Genomic DNA, 18,096 nt, shown 5'->3' on the forward strand with positions numbered 1-18,096 from the left:
ACAAAATAATGCTAGATTTCTTTTTGTTGTGCCATATCTCCTTTGTTTAAATGCAATTTTCCTAGTGAGAAAAAGATTTAAGAAAAGCTGATTTTGCCTATTCTCATATCCATTCATCTGGAATATGCAAAGGAAGGAACATCATTCAACACTGTGATCGTCCTGATTGGATTTCAGTCATGACAAACCACATTCAAAATAGGACACTGAGCAAGGAAACAAGGATAGGATATGTAATTATATACAAGTGTATAGAAAATTATATTAAAAGCCCTGACTCTGCAGTTTTTTGCTTCCTTCCATCTGTAGACAACAGAGGTACCAACCTGACGTACACTGACTTACAGTCATCTCACAATGTTAAATACAACTTATTGAGCACTTAGTGTCAACCAGGTAGTGTTGGGGGGAGGTGTTATTTCAATTAGTACTCACAATAACATTATGCAATGGGTATTATCCCTATTTGACAGATGTCGCAGTGAAACTTGGAAAGGTTAAATAACTTTCCCTGAATACACACCTAAAACGTGGTGTTGCTTGGATTTGAACTGAGACCTACCTGATGCTAAGAACTATGATCTTACCCACTCTTCTGTCTTGGTCATATTTCATATCATTCTGTCAGTGAGTTGCATAAGAAAAAAATTTTTGTTCTGTGGTTCTCAGACTTTTTACAAAGATCAACAAGTCCTCCCATAAACTCTAATTCTTAGTATAATAAATACTCAGTATAATAAAGTTAGAAAAAAGCTAGCACAAGCAACTAAAAAAATCTCAAATATAGTAACCTAGGATTTTAAAATATTGTGCAGTGAGAAAATAGAATGATTGTTGTAACTCTGAAAGCCCTGAAAGAGATCCCTGGCTGATAGGTCCTTACACCTATCTGGCAGCCTTACAATCATCCACATTAAACACATACATGCCTGAAGCCAAAGCTTTTCATTTCGAGGTTTCCATAAACAAATTATTACATTTCTAGGGAAAACTAATTCCAGGGTAATTTTAAAATTAACAATATGAACTGCTCAATTTTTCCATTTTCTTCTAAAATGAAAACTTGGAATATGATAGACTTTACGGATGTGCTCCATGCAATAACCATTTTAAGTATATATATATATAAAATATAATATGTATATATATATAATGTATATATATTATATATATATGTATATACATAACAGATATAACAGATCTAAGAACACAGTCTTTCTTTTTTCTTCTGTGTTGATTCATGCCAAGAAATTCCCTTAAAGACTGACTTAGTTTGGCATCTACCTTTAGCATATCGACTGTATAACTGGCAAAGGTCCATCTCCCTTTGTACTCTACAGACATAGAAACCATGTATGGGGCGTGTTTCCCCATGAGATTTTTTCATAGTTTATGCTGCCAAACAAGCATTAAGCAACTCTAAATTCGTGAAGGTATGTAACTTTACAGGTACACAGTAGTGCATTTAGACATTGAAGAGCACTTTCTACTCATCCCACTCTACTAACAGAGCCATTTAATCCTGAAAGATGAGTCCACTTTTAGACCCTCCTTTTATTCTACAGATGAGAATCCACTGCTGAAAACTGAAAAACAAGGGAAGAAGAAATAGAGACCTATGATCGTGGTCCATCAAAAAGCAAGAGCATGTTATTCAGGTTTCCCAGGATCCAATATTTTAAGCTAGAGAGGGAAGAAGAAAGAAGAGTTGGAAAATGAATATTTTTTTACAACAGCATTCAGGAATTTGGTAAAGTGAGCTTTAATTTTGGATTTTTAAAACTGAAAGAGATCTCAGAGAACATACAGTCCACGAATTAGTGTGTCATCCTTGCAAAGGGACCATGCCAATCTCTTTATTGTTACAATTTTAGTATATGTGCTGCCGAAGCAAGCACAGAGAATAAATAGTCCAAATATAATTTTGCCTCTGATGGAAATGGAAGGTAAAATGCCTCAAACTCTTTTAAAAATCCAAAGACTATTTTATATGCTAGCTTGAGAAATTTTTAGGATTGAAACACTCAATGGGTCAGTAGTTTTACTGAACAGTATTTTCTTTAGTTCCCTATTGCCTTTAGGTACTCCTTGAACTAACACTCAGAACTTATTTGAATGCTATTACCTCACAATACTAAACGTGTTTTAACACAGACAGGAGGGGATATCCCACATCCTGCATATGTCAAACACAATTTATCAGCACATTAAATTAAAAAAAGCATGATAACTCATGAATAACTTGGGGAACTAATTGATACTATAGTATCAATTTGGAACAAAACCAAAAAGTCAAGTTTCACTTGGTTTAACAGTATATGAAAGATTTCGGCAAAAGCTGATAGTTGTTCAAATTTAACATTTTGATCACGGAATAATCTCATGCCTTAATATGATGAAGGTGGCACAGCCTTCCTTCCTGAAAAATAATTCATACAGGACAAAGAATACTAAGTCTAGATTTTAACTCCTACATTGCTCACGGAAGAGGAATAAAATAACCACTAAGATGAGATCTTTTCTTGCTATACTTCATCATAGAGCAACGTTTTCAAATGGGAGAGGATAAATTATGAAAGTATAGAAGTAAACGTTACAACTCTACAGAGATACACGTACGTGCATCATGTGTCAAATGAGAGAACACATAGATATTCAATTTTGTTGAATCCTCACAACTTTCTATGTTAGGGTACCCACAGCATCTGTTTTTCGATTTTTTTATTGACATTTTCAAACTCAAAGTTGAATGTGCGATACAATGAACATTGAACACCCACCATCCAGATTCAGAAATTGTTAACACTCTGCCATATTTGCATGCAGTACCTTCACATCGTTTTTAAACACAAATCCCCACCCACTACTGAGATCCACATTATACCATTTGCATATTTCCAGTGACAGGAACCTCATTACTTCCTAATATATTAAAATGTCCAATGACCATATTTTTTTTTTCTTACCCTGAACTAAAGTCTGCCTTCCTCGGAGACCCAGGGTGGCTCAATCAGTTAAGTGTCTCACTTCGGTTCAGGTTATGGTCTTGCGTTTGTGGGTTCAAGCCCCGCATCAGGCTCTGTACTGAAAGCTCAGAGCCTGGAGCCTGCCTTGGACTCTGTGTGTGTGTGTGTGTGTGTGTGTGTGTGTGTGTGTGTGTCCGTTCCGCCCTGCTCTCTCACTCTCTCTCTCTTTCTCTCAAAAATAAATAAGTATTTTTTTAAATCTACCTTCCTTGAATTTCTACCCATGTATTCTAGCTCTTTCTTTGGAAAAGACATGATTTTTTCCTTCTTCTCTAAGTGGCTCTTCAAAACCCTAAAGTTCACTTTCATGACAGACCATCTTCTATATAAACTCTATTTGTATTTTCTTCTCTTGTAAATTGAGTTCAGTGGAGTAAAAGATAAGGAGATATAAGGAAGGAAGGAGGGGCTATAGGCCTTCTTAAGGACTGGCATTTTTTTTTCCACAAGGTTTCATAAGTGTGATATTTTCATTTTCATTCAGTTTGATGTACTCTCAAATTTAAATTTTTCTTCTTTAAACCATGAGATCTTTGGAAGTGTGTGTCTTCTTTTCCAAAAGAAGGGGATTTTTCTGGTTTCACTGTCATCAATGTTGTTGTTTCTATCACATTTGCATTGTAGTGAGGAAACAAAATCTATATATTGTAATTTTTGAAATGTATTTTGACTTGCCTTAAGGCTAGCATGTAATCATTTTCTTTTAACATTCTCTCATTGCTTGAATAGGTTATATATTCTGTGTAGTGTTCTATGTATATCAAGTAGTTCAAAGTTTTTAATCATGTTATTCATATTTTCTATTCATTTCTGAAAATGTATGTTTACTTGTTTAGTTACTAAGACAGATATGTTAAAATTTTAGTGTAATTGTGTGTATTCATTTTCCCTTTAGTTTTATCTATTTTTGCTTTATACATATGGAGGCTACATGATTAAATGCAGTTCTGTACTGAATTTGTACATTTTCCTGATAAACTAAAACTTTTTTCATTACATAGTATTATTTTTTGTCTAGTAATCTTTTTTCCCTTAAAGTCAGCTTTGTCTGATATTGATATTGCAGAGCCAAGTTTCTTTTGATTAGTGTTTGTATAGTATATTTTCATTCTTTTTTTCTTTAACTTGTGTCCTTATATTTAAATTGTTTCTCTTGGGGCATCTGGGTGGCTCAGTCTGTTGAGCGTCTGACTTTGCTTTCACCTCAGGTCATGATCCCAGGGCTATGGAATCAAAACCACAAAGCAGGAATCAAAGCCCCCCTGCTTGGGATATTCTCTCTCTGTCTCTCTGTCTCTTTGTCTCTCTCCCTCTGCTCCTCTCCCCTCCTCTCTCCCACTCACTCTCTCTTTTTCTAAAATTAAAAACAAATTTTTTCTCTTAAAACAGCATTTTAGATGGTTTTTTGTAATGAACATGAGCATTTAATCTACTTACATTAATGTAATGATTGCTATGATTAGGTTTAAACTACCATTTTACTATTTGCCTTCTATTTGTCCTGCACATTTTAGTTTCCTTTTCTTTCTTTTCTTGCCTTCTCTATAAACTAATGGACCATTCTGTATTATACTATGTCTCCCCTGAATTACATTTGTAGTTTTATGCTCTTTTACTGTTCCTTTAGTGTTTTCCCTAGGGATTACTTTGACATGCATCCTTGATTTATCAAAGTCTAAAATAAATTAGTAGTTTTACTTCTTCCTTGACAATGCAAGGACCTTCAAATACTTAAACTCTATTTAACTTCCTGCCAACTTATTATTCGCATGTATTTTAACTATAAATACCTTATAAATCCCAAATATTTTATAAATCCCAAATATCTTATAAATCCCCAAAGACCTTCCTATTATTGTAACAAATACAGTCAGTATTCATTTAGATTTACTCACATATTTATCCTTTCATTGCTTTTCATTGTGCTGGATTTTGAATCAAAAAGAGAAAGGAATTTAGTGCAAATTTGGTGAGTTCTACCCCTCCTTCATACTACCTCTCTGCTTCATCTGGAATTCAGAAAAACATAAGGGCCCTGAGGCATATGGGGAAACATTGTGCAGAAACATCATAAGTAAGATGTAATGAAATGGGTAGGAAAATATATACAAGAAGGTAACATGCTCTGAAGGCAAGAAGCACAAAGATGTGCTTTATTTAAAAAGCCTTAAGCAGTTAATGATTTGGAGAAGTATTGCCAGGTTACACTCAGCAAATTTAGTAGTATGCCCCAATTTAGTGGGCACAAAAGCTGTTTATTGTTGAATGAACAACAAGTATAATGTAATTGGTTTCATACAATTAGGAGGTCACCAAGCCATGCTTGTTATAATTGGCATTGCCATAGCCAGGGGCTTGTGTGACCTCAAGCGATGATTGGCCTGAAGGAGTAAGCCAAGAATGTGTGTGCTTTGGGCTAGGAAGACTGACTCATCTGGCTGCAAGGCTCAAGGACGTGGCCAGGAATCAAGTCACAGTGCTTAGGCAAGCCATGGTGGATTCAGCTGAATGTAGTCAGTCTCCATTCAGTTCATCACTCTCCAGAGGATTGATCTGGAGCTGGGAATTGGGATCTGGTGGTTGGGAAGAACGAGGTAAAGCAGGAGGGCACCAGGGAACCATAATTGAAATGTCAGTTCAGAGGCATCCCATAATAAGATGGGATCATAATGCTTCTGAAAGCCATCCAGTTTGAAGCTGGTCCCCAGCTTGTGTGGAACTTTCATACAGACTGTCTTTAATTCCTGGTACTGAGCCACCCTAAAGCAAAGATTAATGGTGCCACTTCTTTCAAAATGCAGTTTTACCTCCACAGGGTTGTGGGTTGATGATTGGCTTTAATGTCATTCTAAATAACAGTGTCATCTTTTCCCAAACATATTTTTAATGGATAATTAAGTTTAAGAAGTAAAAATGTTTACCTGGGAAATGTCATATTCACGGAGATGTGAGAGAACACTCTTGACGATTAGCAATCGTTTATCAGTAGAAAATGTTTTTCCTTAAGATTCTGAAAGCAATAAGTTTCACTTTGCCAGTGTGCAAAAAGAGCTGAAAAATAATTAAGGAGTCCATTTCTTTGCTTGTTCTGTTTTGGCCTATGAGTGATTGGTTCATTTGATCTGAGTTTAGTACAGGTGAGTCACAGGTTGAACTGGTCATGTGTACCACTTGGTTTTCTCCCCCATGTTCATGAACTGTGTATCTAACCTCGTCCGATCATCTTGCAAATGAACACCACTAGCCACAGAGGAAACAGCTTGAGAAAGGGTCGATTTGCAGTGAAAATCAATCATCACTGCTGGAAAAGCAACTCCAAATACATGTAGCATGGTTTTTCCACAAGAGAACAGCATATTTCAAGGTTCTGATAGAACACAGGGCAATGACAGGGACTTCCAGGACACTAAATTCACCACTCTCTAAAACAAAGAAATGAACTATCAGTGAGGCTGATGTTTGTTGATTTTGGTGATGTTTTTGTTTATCATTTAAAGCAGACCAATTATTACGATCTGTTTTGCCAGAACAGATAAGAATCTAGAACTATAAATCTACTGCTGGCCACAGATGAAGACAGTTCTCTTTTGTTACTTAATATCAGTATTTATTTTCTCCACTAGAACTGCTTAGCTTGGGCGAATTCTAGCTGATAATTTCAGAAGGGTGAAAAGCTAACTAGAACTGGGCATTTAGCCCAGATAAATCTGATTCCAGTACTATGAAAGAAGCAGCAAGGGAAATAGAAAGTCTTTGACAAAAATTGTTGATAATTGGCTAAGGACTGGGAAGGGAAACAGAAGACTTGGAGAGCAATGAATGTTATTCTAATGGAGAAGAAAGACACAAGGTTGGAATCAAGGTAGTACAGGTTAACGACCATGTCTTTAATTCTAAGAAAAATTGAATATATATACATATATAAAACTATAATTAAAGGTCTCCTCTCCAAAGTTCTTAGGAAATGAATCTTTGTGGAGAGCAAAATTGCAGGGTCAAGCTGGAAATCTGGCATTTCAGTCTCTACTCTGTGTGACCTTGGGCAGGTCACATCATGAATCTACATTTCAGTGACATCCTCCTGCCTCATCCATAAATTATGCATAATGTGACCACTTATTCCACAGAGCTGTTATCATGATTAAATCAGAGGCATGCAGATCTGATTTTCTAATCAAACAATAGATGTTTAAATATTGCTAAGCATTTATCTATTTTTGCACCAATTAATTTTAGAATTTTAACAAGTTTGCATATGAAGTTATATAACATGTCACACACCATCTGCTTAATCAAAATTTAAGCAACATAATTTAATGTCTCGATAAATAATAATCAATACTCGATTATTAAGAGCCATGAATGGATGAGGCAGTAGTAAAACAACACTGCTCTCAGCACTTATTCAGATGTTTCCTACTTTCCAGGATTATACTGAAAAATAAGATGAAGACCCAAAATAACAGTAAGATCCTGACACAATAAGTCCCTTTTATTTAAAATGCTTCAGAGGCACTTGGGTAGCTTGGTTGGTAAAATGTCTGACTCTTGATTTCCACTCAGGTCGTGATCTCATGGTTCGTGAAATCAAACCCCACATCAGGCTCTATGCTGATGATGCAGTCTGCTTGGAATTCTCTGTCTCCCTCTCTCTCTCTGCTCCTACTCTCTCAAAATAAATAAATAAACATTAAAAGAAAAGGTTTATACAATAAATAGAAACAGTTCTGGGAAACAATTTATTGTCCTGTCACTAGAAAGGATTAGGACCAGTCATTCTGAGCAGATGGGTATCTATCTAAACTTTTAAGAATGTGGAAAGAAAGAAAGAAAGAAAGAAAGGAGGGAGGGAGGGAGGGAGGAAGGGAGGAAGGAAGAGGCTAGGAGTAAAGTAGCACCTTCTTATAGCAAACATTAATCTTTGACCTTTTTTTTCTACTTTACTCCATTTATGAGATTAAATTAGTATGGTTGTAGAAGATATAATAAGATTTTAATTCCACACAGATGAAGAAATAGCAGCAACTTGTATTTAACCACTGCCTTTTCTTTAACCACAGTTCAAAGGACAGCACCATCAAGTAATATTTACAATGCATGCACAGTGCTGCCCACAGAACTAGTAAGGATATGGCCATTTTACTCTAAGAGTTTACAGTCTGGAAACAAAAAGATATATTTTGAAGATTCAGAACTTTAAAAAAAAATCCATGCATCGTTAAGGATGGACAGTCTATTTTACAGATGGAGAAACAGAGAAAAAGAACTGATGCCATGGTTCTGGATCACCTAGGCAGTGACAGATGCAAAATCATTTCAGTCCCCTTTATCCTATTTCAGTGTGTTCTCATCCCTCGTCAGTAGTGACTTATTCCAAAGTAGTTCTGAATTACTCCTTAAATCTAAAGCAATAGTGTCTAAATGATAATCTAAAGCATTTAAGCTACAGAAAATATTTGCCCATGAAAACACACTAAATGTCCATGTCGTGGTAAGTTATCAAATTATGAAAAGAACATTGCAGAGATTAAAATGTTGCATAAGAGAGAGAAAGCAGCATGAGTCAGGGGTTTGGGAAATATGAGTCAGAATGACAGGAAGGAGCCAAAAACATAGAGAATGAGGGCCTAAGCAGGGACTTAATGGACACCACAGAGATGTGGACACCATTAACTTTTGAGAGGAAACCAAATATGCAGTTCCATAGACTGGGGGTCAGTGTGATAAAGAGGCTAGGAGCGAGAGCTGAGCAAAGATCAGACTGCATTATTTGAAGCAACAATGGTGCCAAAATCAGCAAGAAAGGGCCCTACAACAGTATAAATCACTAGGAGGGAGAGTGTGGGCACATTTTTGAAAAATGAGGGAATCACCAAATACTGCCATTAGCTATTCTTAATGCATGAGAATGATGAAATGTGAGTTGATTTACGTGTTGTGATATTTTAGGAAGCACACTCTATTATTTTGTTCTTTGGCTATGTTTACATTAGGCTGTGTCTACATAGTTTAGTACAGTTCCCTGTGGTGTTCAATTCAAATTCCAATCCCACCTTTCAGGCCCTGAATTTTTGCTTATGACTTGAGCCACCATGTTCTGAGCACCTTCAAGTAGGCACTGCACCAGGCTCTTCATACACTGGCCCCCCCAGCCATGCTGACTCCAGCCGTCTGCCATTCTTCTCATGCAAAGTGCTTTGTTTCATGGCATGTTTTCTAATGTGACGTGCCTCCTGCCTAGAAATAGCCTCCTCACCTTCTTTAAAATGCAGCTCCAAACTTACCTGCCCTGGCAAAGCTTCCACAGCCGCCCAGCTCTGATGCTGCCTTATTCTTCCTAGTTTCTGCAGTTCTCAACCCCACTGCTTTACTTCAGTTTCCATGTGCTGACATCTTGCTGGTTTTGCTGTTTCTCACATCTTGCCTGTTAACCTACCTTGTAAATGATTAGTTCCATGAGATAAAACACTGACCCTACTTTCCTTAAACTCTAGGCATCAGTTCCCAGCAAACAATTATCATCACTCATCCCCTTATTGAACAAACATTTATTGAAAACCCACTGTTTCATGCACTCTGCTAGGCACTAGATGGCTCAGTAAGTTAAACATCTGACTTTTGGTTTCAGCTCGGGTCATGATCTCATAGTTTATGAGATCAAACCCCACATCAGCGTCTCCACTGACAGGAGCCTGCTTGGGATTCTCTCCTTCCCTCTCTCTCTGCCCCTCCCCTGCTCGCTCGCACGCTCTCTCTCTCTCTCAAAAGAAATTAATAAACATTTTAAAACAAAAGAACACAGAAAAAAGTAAGATGTAGACCGCATCCTCAAAGAGTTTGGGTCCAGGGCTCAGGGAATGCATTAACTAACTGCTTAAGAACCCTGTAAGCTAGATGAAAAACAAGACAGCATCTCCTCTCCCCCAAGTACGTTTTCATAGATTACCAGGAAAATCATGGCTGACTTGAGTAGTTTCCCATATGTATAAAACAGTGCTTTTGCCACTAGAGATATTCTCACCACAGAGGCCTGGGAAAAGCAGGCCTTCTGGTATACCCACATAAGGACAGATGCTCTGCTCCAAGTCTCTGACATAGATGTGTGTTTTAGTGACTTTACTATCACATTAACTTTCTGATATTTAAGAAATATAGAAATGCACACAAGTAGAAAAGCATAGGGGTGCCTGGCTGGCTCAATCCCTGGGGTTTACAACTCTGGATCTCAGGATTGTGGGCTCAAGCTCCACATTGGGTGTAGAGATTACTTTAAAATAAAACCTTTAAAAAAAAAAAAAATAAATAAATAAATAAAATAAAACCTTTAAAAAAAAAGAGTAAAAAAGTTTAACAATTTATAACGATTCTTATATGACTTTCTCATATGACATATGCTTTGTGAATAAGTAATAAAGGGTCTTAATTTTTTTTTATTCATTTTTTGAGAGACAGGGAGAAACAGAGCATGAGCAGAGGAGGGGTAGAGAAAGAGGGAGACAGAGAATCTGAAGCAGGCTCCAGGCTCTGAGCTGTCAGCATAGAGCCCAATGTGAGGCTCCAACTCACAGACCATGAGATCATGACTGAGTTGAAGTCGGATGCTAACTGACTGAGCCACCCAGGTGCCCCAATAACAGGGTCTTAAAGTACAACTTTTAAAATCATAAAACTATGTTATTTAAACAAACTAATGAAAAAAAATTTTAATAAACTAATGAATTGACAGTATAATCAAAGATAGTTCAAAAAATCCTGTCCATGTATCCTTTACCATTAGATAAACTGCTAAGAGCAAAGGAGAGGATAAATATTCTAAGCTTGTGGTGGACAATAAATGAAAATGTAATCAGTTCAATCCCTAGCAGTCCAGCCCTAGGTATATGATAAGGTAAACACTCAACTCCTTTGGAATAATTTTGTAAAGGTGATTTCATGCAATTGTGTTTTATTGAATTCCAAGAAGTTTCCCATCTGAAAGAATTAAAAATTAAAGTGAGTCCAAGTATGTACAAAGTATGTGGAAAATATCACAAGTCAGTGTTAGGTGCAAGGAGTCCTGTGGCAGTTCTGACTGTTGGATAGAGAAAGGAAAAGACTATAGTGGCAATGGAATTTTTTTACTATTAAATTATTTTAACTCAATATTTTTATTCAATAATCTTTCTCAGAAAGTAAATGGACCTGGTTCTTAAGATGGAGTATGTCCAGGTGGCACAATGTTTATGTTTGAAACCTATTTAATGATATATTAAGTCCCCTGGAAATATTACCCTATTTATCAAAGAACCTTAGAACTGAAGGAAAGTAGGAAGGAAATTGTAGGACATGGGGAATGCGATGGGGTGGAGGCGGTTTGCAGAGAAGTCTCAGAAAGAAAAGCCGCCCTCACTGGCGAGGCCTCCCTTAGAAAACGCGGCAGCCAGCCCCGGTCCTTGATCTTCTGCCAGCGTGTACTGAGGGAACTTGCCACATCTGAATCTCACATTTCTGTATCTCTCAGGGCTGTTATCACTGCAAATGCTGGCAAATGTTCTTGACATAAAACAATAGGAATTCTGCTGTCATTTCTGCATTAGCGAGTCATAAAGCTCTGAAAGAAACCCCTGTAGAAATGTTTCCATCAAGTGCGTAAGAGAAAATAAAAGAAGACACAAAAAAGAACAGATAATTTCAAAGCAAGATCATGGCACCTCTGCATAGGACCTTAGAAGTACAGAGTTAAAATCACTGATTTGAAAATGATGATGATGATGATGATGATGATGATGGATTTCAAAACAAAAATAAAAAACAGTAACAAAAGAAGTTTACCAAAATTTTAAAACCAGGTTCAAAGAATTATGTTAAGTAGATACTTTTAAAGGGTATTATCCAATAAACAGACATACATCCCTCAAGTATTTTCATCTCCCCTCCCTCTTCCTTTCGGAAAGAATCTCTTTTATCATTCAAAGCCAACATCTGAGGACAAGTCTCTTCTAACCGGAACCTCCCACATTATTACATTAGTAGCGTAAGTGCAGCAGTTCTCCCTGGAAATAGAGCTGAAAGGCAACATACCAGGAGCCACTCTCTGAGCTCCTTCAAGGGAAGACAGGAATTGAGGAATACATTCTCACTGCGGATGGCTCACTTTTTGTATTGAATTTTAGCCCACTGTTTGTTTCAAAGCACCACCCTGGATTTGCCGCAGTGATGATCAAAAGCTCCCTAAGCCTGCCCTAAGCCTGTCTCAGATTTTATGCAAAAATTGTCATCTAGAAATTCCAAGTTGTGCAATATATTTTTTTTTATTTTAAAGATTTCTTTAATGTTTATTTTTGAGAAAGAGAGAGACAGAGAGAGCCGAGAGGGAGACACAGAATCTGTAGCAGGCTCCAGGCTCTGAGATGTCAGCACAATGCCCAACACAGGGCTCAAACTCATAAACCATGAGATCATGACCAGAGCCTGAGTCGGATCCTTACCTGACTGAGCCACCCAGGTGCCCCGAGTTGTACAATACTTTTTAACAAAGCTTAGACTCTTCAGTTGTTGGGGAATGCCAAAATCACATGATCCTTTCATCTTCCAAACTCACCTATTTAACTTCATAATGTGAGAGTTAATTAAATGTGAAGGTAAAAAAGAAAAAAAAAAAACAATGCGAAGGTAATGTTGAAAACGCAAAATTAAATTTCACTTATAAATTACTGTAATATGAGTAAACACACACAAATTCACATCAGGATTCCCAGAGGAATCCATTATAATAGATTCATTATATTATGACTGAGCACTTTTTACCTTTCTAGAACTATAATCTACCTACTCCTTAGAGTGCATTTAGTAAATTATACAACTGCTTTGGGGAAATATCTGGTTTTTTAACTGAAATGAAACACTTTGGGAAAATATGTATTTTAAACTACACAAGTCTATCTCCCCTAGACAAATATGATCAAGTTGAATCCTTTGCATTTTGAAATTTGAAAGGAAAGGTTTTTTTTTAAAAAAGGCAACAGAAAATGCATAGTATTAAATTTTGACTTATACCTCGTTATTGGACAGATTTTTAGAGATTGGTCAATGTAAATTATCTCAAATGCAATATATTGGGTGGAAAAAGCCAGTATTATACAATTTGTTTACACTTTAAAACACAAAACAATACTGTATATTCTAATGGATATATATCTATGTAATAAATATATAAAAATATCTCAGAGAAGGATTCACACCTACCAGGATAGTGGCAGGTGGGTGAGTAAAGAGATGAGAATACAGTAAGACTTTAGCTGTATCTCAAATGTTTCACTTCTGAAAATAAAATGAGCTAAGGCAAATACAGCTAAATGGTAGCATGTGTTAAATCTGAGTGGTAAACACAGGCATTTATGAAATTATTATCTGAACCCTTGAAATCATTTATCATTTTAAACATTTCCAATATAATAATATTGCAGAGTATTATCTTAAGAATAGGGCAAAAACTTTATTTCTTTAAAAGAAAGTATTATGGCAATTCTGCATAGGGCATATAGTCAATGGTATTATAATAACATTGAATGGTGACAGATGATAGCTACGCTTGCAGTGAGTATAACATAACTTGTGGGGTTGTTGAATCACGGTGTTGTATACATGAAACTCATGTACCTTATGTGTCAACCATACTTCAGCTTTTTAAAATGGGGGAGATAGTAACATCTGCCCAACCAACTCAAACTCTGCGCTGCCTTCTTTAACAGACATAGACGAGTGCACTGCCGGGACTCACAACTGTAGAGCTGACCAAGTGTGCATCAATTTACGAGGCTCCTTCGCGTGTCAGTGCCCCCCAGGGTACCAGAAGCGGGGAGAGCAGTGTGTAGGTGAGTACAGCAGAACAGTAAGCAAAATCTTGTCCTAAACCTCTTACTTGCTTAAACCTCAGTCAGTCAAAATAAAGAGCTCATATTTATTTGGAGAATGGTAGCTAACGACTGCTTATTCATTGACCACTGGTCCATTTTCCACATTAACGAGAAAGAGCTAACCTTAAAGGGTGAGCATATTCTGGATATGAAAGTGTTGGTTACATGTTAGACTAAGCAGAAGAAGAAATTTGGCGTATGAATGGGACCACAAAAGCAACCAAGGAGATGATTTTAAATTAGCTGTTTGGGAGCCATAGCACTAAAACACTAATGATGTTAGCCTCATTCACTGGTTCATAAAATAGCATAACTTATGGGGCAAATGATGAGGTTCAAATCCCAGCTCTCCCCCCAACACACTTTGAGGCTCTAGATAAGTGGCTTACATAGTCTGTATGTTACTTTTTTCCTTAGTACTATGGAGATAATACTAGCCCCTACCTCAGGAGCTCATGTGTGGGAATGCTTAGAATAGTGCCTGGTCCTGAATGGAATAACTGTGTGCTATCATTATGTGAGGAGTTAACAGACATGTACCAAACATTCTTTATGTTGCAAGTGGGTGCAGTGCTGGGAACGCAAAGCCAAGTTTAGCATGTCCCCCTACTTGAGAACTCTACTTGAGCTACCTGAAGGCAGGGGCCAGGTCTGGTTTGTGTCACTGCTGTCTCCCCAGTCCTTGAAGAGTGCCTGCCGAGTAGATGCTCTGTGCATTTTTTTTTAATGACTGGAAGAACATAGTATGAGGAACCTGACTGGCAAATAAGAAGTAAACAGTAAAACGTAAATGTGTTCTGGGATCAGTCATGAGGTCCAGCACCAGGAATGAAACTTTCTAAATTGACTCCCTGTGTCAGTTGCATTCATATGATATTGACATTGATTTACATACCATCTTTTACCATACATCAGTGGAAAGTCCTTCTTTTAGGAACAGAGGATAAGAATGTGGGGACAGAGAGCTAGCATCAGTTTTCGCCTGAGAATGCTAGCTGTTGATGTCAGGATGTCAACACTGAGCTCCTCATGGTCCCTGGACCAGTTCTGCCTGCCATGGGTTTGTGCCAGGTGCCAGGATTAGTGCCCAGCCTCTGAGGAAGGGCCAGGGTTTGTGGGACTGAAACTGATTTAGGAAAAGACTGTGTGGAAAACTCCACAGGCACCAAAGTTTTGCCCACTGGATTAGTCAGGGAAATAAACAACTGAGGGCATAAAAGGTATAGAAAAAGAACTCAACCTACTATGGGAACAATTAAAGATAATAAAATGTATAATTATAGCCCTACGTGATAGGGTAGGAAGAAACATTCTTAAATTCAGATCTAATCATGGGGCTTCCCTGGTGTTCCCCTCACCCACAGAACCAACTCTACATTCTTTCAGCGCCAGGAAAATGCATCCCTGGCAAACTCCTATTCAACTTCCAAATCCCGTCTCAGGGTCACTTTCTCTGGGAAGTCTTCCATGATTTACCCAGATATGGTTAGTTACTCCCTCCTCTATATCAGTATTTCTCAAACCTTGATGGATATTTAAATTTTTTTTTTTAATATTTACTTGTACGAGTCGGGGAGGGGCAGAGAGAGAGGGAGACACAGAACTAGAAGTGGGTCCCAGGTTCCACACTGTCAGCACAGACCCTGAAGCAGGGCTCGAACTCATGAACTGTAAGATCATGACCTGAGCTAAAGTAGGAGACCTAACTACTGACCACCCAGACACCCCTTGATTAATCTTTTTTTTGTAAATTTCTAGTCTGTTACAGATCTATACTACTGTAAAATACAATAAAAATGCTGTGGCAACACCAAATTGCTATTCCTAAACACATATTCTGAATTTCTGTACTTACATGTATCAGATTGGTCCAAATAGTCCATGGACCAGCAGTGGTCAGCAGGCCACACCTTGAGTAGAATGGTGCTCTCTCTGTCCCTTGTATAGCTTTCTTACTATTGATCTTATCATTCCATGCAGTAATATGCTTTCATGCCTTTCTTCCATGCTAAGGCAAGGTATAACGTACCTGTGTTTATCGTCATTAAAAACCTGCAGTGTCAAGCACAGCACTTGCAAATAACAATGATTCAATAGATGCTTACTGGTTGAGAAGACATGCATCAAGTATTACTGAGGGCTGACTATGTACCACATACTGTTCTAAGTGCCAGGCCATCGTGGTGCACAGAATCACAGCCTTCATGGAGCTATTAGAAGGCACCATTTATACAAATTAGCTGTCAGTACTGGCATTTGGCTAGAATACTGCTAAAATTGCTCTTAATTAGTATGATGCCTACACTCACTCAACTAATGTTTATTGAGCACCTACTATGCCAGACCCTATTCCAGGTATTAAGTACACAGCAGTGAATAGACAAAAAATACTTTACCTTCACCTCAAAAGGATACAGGTCTGCTCTGCCATCCATAGTGAGGGAGACAGACAAGAAGCAAATAAATGCATAACATAATCCCAAGGAGTGTCAATGGCTACAAGAAACATAAAGTAGGAAAAGGAGACAGATGGGGCCGAAGAAGCTACTTTATATGATGGACAGAGATGGCCTCCCTGAAGTGACATTTGAGCAGACGCCTCAACAAATGAGGTAAAAAAACCATGTCAATATCATTACCTTTAATTTCAGTTGATTCAGTGAAATCAAATCTATTTTGCAGCTTATTAATAATAGCTGCCATTTATTTTTGCCCGTTTTGTGCAAGGAAGTTTGCCTACATAATCTCATGTTATCCTACCAACAGGTCGACCATATTGTTGTATTACCACTTACAGAGGAGGAAATGGAAGCTTTGAGTGGTTAAGACCATGCTAGTAATTGCCAGAACAAAGATTCCAACTCAGGTTATCCTGAGGCCACTCGAGCATACTGCCTTCCACGGTTTTGTTAGAAGGGCTCAGCATTATCGTTTTGTTTTTGGTTTTTTACCAGAAGTTAGTGTCACTACATGGTCTTACATTGTACGTGCATAATTGTTATTTTAAATCACGCACTCCATGTTAGGATTGTCACAAAGGGTAGAGTTAATGAAATTTTATTAAGCTTCTAAAATGTTAATCCTACTCCGCAAGTTCTCAACTGAGGATTTTATAGTTGGAAATATTTATCTGAGAAGAACACAGCCTGGAACACTTCATCAGTGTGTCAGAGGGCAGTCTTAAGAAGTAATTTGTTTAGCATCCTATTCCTTCCACAGCATTCTTTCATTTGATTCTCACAGAAACTTGATAAGATACACATAGCAAGTGTTACTATCCACATTTTACAAAAGAAAAAAATCCAGATACCAAAGGTTTAGGAGACTTTGCCAGCATTACCAACTGAGCAGCAGACCACACCTCCTATCTCTTAGATTATGCTACTTCGCTCAATTCTTCTGTAGTTTTCTACTTTTGTCATTACAAATATTTTTTAGATCCCCAAACTAACCTTCTCACATACATGTGAAATAGTCTTAATTACTTTTCTGTCTTTAAATCTCAACCCACTCAACCAGCTTATGAAGTCTTTGTTTCTAACATCCCACTCAAACTGCAGAACACAGAGTATATTTAAAACATGTTTACCCTAATTTAAAAAGATAGAATTACTTTTAAAAGGAGATTTTCTCCAGCTAGGTTTCCTAGATAATGTCCTGCTGAGAACTTAAGAGCTAACAGCTATGGATAATTAATAATTTGGTTCTTTTTGTGTGTGCCTGATAACCCAGACATAGATGAATGCACCATCCCTCCATATTGCCACCAAAGATGCGTGAACACGCCAGGATCATTTTATTGCCAGTGCAGTCCTGGGTTTCAGTTGGCCGCAAACAACTATACCTGTGTAGGTAAGCTTCTGGGGAGCCGCCACACTGACTGATTTCTGTCTTCAAAAACAGCAAACGTCAAGCCATGTTGTGCTATTTCCAGTCTGTCTGTGTTCTTGGGTGAACTGGTTTCCATCATCTTCCCTGCATAAAGCTGAAAAGACAATAACCAATTTGTCTCTTAAAACACATCAAGATGTGAATGGAAACTTTGTTAAGCTGGTTTTTAGTTGTCCTCTGTGGGTGTATCAAAAATATAAAAAACTATAGATCAACTGATAAACACACACCAATTAGTCAGCAGTGTGTGATATAAACGCTGAAGGTGCCAAAGGTTTACTGCA

General features: G+C 37.5%; 1 protein-coding gene and 1 non-coding gene across 5 annotated transcripts in view; one reads left to right on the top strand and one right to left on the bottom strand.

Annotated features, from left to right (window-relative positions):
- Nucleotides 1–18,096, top strand: part of EFEMP1 (EGF-like fibulin extracellular matrix protein 1) — a 59,709-nt gene that overhangs the window by 29,817 nt on the left and 11,796 nt on the right. For all 4 annotated transcript variants that reach the window (XM_077766492.1, XM_077766493.1, XM_077766494.1 and 1 more), the window contains 2 exons: nt 13,757–13,879; nt 17,654–17,773. In XM_077766492.1, coding sequence (XP_077622618.1) covers nt 13,757–13,879; nt 17,654–17,773 — 243 coding nt within the window. The remainder of the gene's footprint in view (nt 1–13,756; nt 13,880–17,653; nt 17,774–18,096) is intronic.
- Nucleotides 1,795–1,898, bottom strand: LOC144233543 (U6 spliceosomal RNA). The gene has a single exon (XR_013335700.1). It is a non-coding gene; the product is annotated as a U6 spliceosomal RNA (small nuclear RNA).

This window comes from Crocuta crocuta, unplaced genomic scaffold (genome assembly GCF_008692635.1).
Source record: "Crocuta crocuta isolate KB4526 unplaced genomic scaffold, BGI_CrCroc_1.0 scaffold113, whole genome shotgun sequence".
Lineage (NCBI taxonomy): Eukaryota > Metazoa > Chordata > Mammalia > Carnivora > Hyaenidae > Crocuta > Crocuta crocuta.